We start from the raw sequence: 2,147 nt of genomic DNA on the forward strand, positions 1-2,147 counted from the left end.
TAGCCAGGCGGGATTTCAGTTATTCCACGAGTATCAAAACATCAACAGTGCCATTATTGATCATGGCATCCCGTCATTCTTCCATTCGCCTTCAGGGGCAAGGAGATTGGTCAAATTGGTACACCTTCATAAGGATGAACGCCAAGGCTAATGGAGTCTGGGACTTCTGTGATCCAGAAAGATCCACCCAACCCATTGAGCCTATTAGACCTACGCTTGCGGAAGAGCCGAATGTGCAACAGCTCTCTGTCTACGAAGCACAGAGTAGAATATATCCTGAAGAACTCAAGCGTCATGAGAGACGTGTTCACGCTCTCCAGAAGACAATGAGGGATATTACAACAACGATTGAGCCATCAATGCTGTCTTGGCTTGGTGATGCAGATACGCCAAGGGAGATCCTGACGATCCTTAAGAGAAGGTATCAACGGACCCCTGAGGCTGAGAAGATCTTAGCGTATAGGAACTACCGAGATCATCTCATTCGAATCAAGCGGTCCAACACCACGGATTGGATCCAGACGTGTGAGACTTACCTCACAAAGGCTGTCAGACTTGGCTGTGAAGAGATGAGCGTTACTCATCAACAAGTAACCCTTCTCACCACTTTGAAGGCAGTCTACCCTGACTTTGCTGCTCCACTGGCTAGGGAAACTACCAAGGAGGCAGTCGACAATATTACCACAGAGAACAGACTCTCTGGCATCACCATTCTTCATCAATTCAGAGCTTGGCTCGAGGCTGGCTATGGTGAAGACCACAATACAAGAGGAGGAGCTTATGCAACTTGGCAGCAGAAGAACGAGGAGCAATCTTCTCAGGCATCTTCCAAGGCTGCCACTTCCTCCAACCTCACGTCATCGACTGGGAAAGAAAACAGCGAGCCAGGAAAGACAATTCCAACTTGTCCCATTGATGGGAAAAGGCACTGGTATGTTGAGTGCTGGTATCTGAACCGTCAACTTCGCCCAGAAGGACTTCAGCTTAGCGCTGCCAAGGAAGCGCAGGCGACAGCTCTTCTAAGTAAGAAGACTTGGATAGCGGAGAAGATCAAGAAGTACAACGAAACCAACAGCTTTTCAGTACCGCAATCAACCCATTCAACCACTTCAACCGGAAAAGCTCACCATATACGAGCAATCACACCTTCAGACTCTGATACGGACTGGTCAGACTCCCTCTGCACCCCGGAAGAACCAAACGGCAGTTGTCAGCATGTGGCGGATGGAGAAGAGGTTAGGAACGCAGTTCTCGTCGATACTGGCGCTTCTGACCCTCTATCATGGGACAGATCACGATTTCGATATCTTCAACCAGTTAAGAAGGCGTTTGACACACCCAACGGACCGATTCAAGCAATCGCCAAGGGCTCTCTCATCGTCAGAGCATTCAACCCTACGGACGTAGAATTAGAGCTTGCTATTCCCAACGCATACCTGATTCCACAGGCATCAACTACTTTGATCAGTACCATCAAGCTAGAAGAACAAGATCTTTGGTTTTCAGCAAGAAAACGATGCTTTGAGGACGGCGACGGTAACTCTGTGTATAGAGTATGGTCAAGCAATTCACAGTATCACCTTGAACGCCCACACGAGCAGTCTGGGAATTCCTTCTTCACGTCAAGCAAGGAACCAAGAGCTCAGAGCAATGCGACGGGTCGTCTTTGGCATCAGAGATTAGGGCACCCAAGCAAGGAGGCTCTACAGCATCTGAACAATGCATGCACAGGTGCTGGCGTTGAGAATCCACACACTGACGATTGCGAGGCTTGCCACTTAGCAAGGGCAAAACGAATAGTTTCACGACGTTCTCCAACATACAAGACCACTTATCCTTACGAAAGGGTAAATGTGGACTTCTTTTTGATGGAAGAAGCCTATAATGGTGCAAGGGTCAACATCATTGCCACCTGTGGTCACACCAAGCACAAGCTCACGAGAGCCTTAGCCCATCGACGTCTCCTAGGTCTCCAATTCATCAAGCAGTTAGTCAAGTTCCTCAACACTCAATATGGGATCATCGTCAGGTTTATCCGTTTGGATGGAGACATGGCTCTTCAAACGAACATAGACACTTTCACTGCGGACGAAGGTATCATACTGGAGCGAACCGCACCATACACATCTGCTCAGAATGGACCAGGG

The 2,147-nt window shown here is 48.6% G+C and overlaps 1 protein-coding gene across 1 annotated transcript; it reads left to right on the forward strand.

The window, feature by feature from the left end:
• Window positions 1-134: 134 nt before the first annotated feature.
• CABS01_17081 (uncharacterized protein) lies at window positions 135-1,407 on the forward strand (the record flags this gene model as incomplete). Its single annotated transcript, XM_060550408.1, has 2 exons — window positions 135-1,023; window positions 1,076-1,407. 2 exons carry the CDS (start codon window positions 135-137, stop codon window positions 1,405-1,407), a joined length of 1,221 nt encoding a protein of 406 aa, XP_060397496.1.
• Between the last annotated feature and the right edge of the window lie 740 nt (window positions 1,408-2,147).

The sequence above is a fragment of the Colletotrichum abscissum genome (assembly GCF_030869225.1).
Source record: "Colletotrichum abscissum strain IMI 504890 chromosome Unknown Scaffold_314.1, whole genome shotgun sequence".
NCBI lineage: Eukaryota > Fungi > Ascomycota > Sordariomycetes > Glomerellales > Glomerellaceae > Colletotrichum > Colletotrichum abscissum.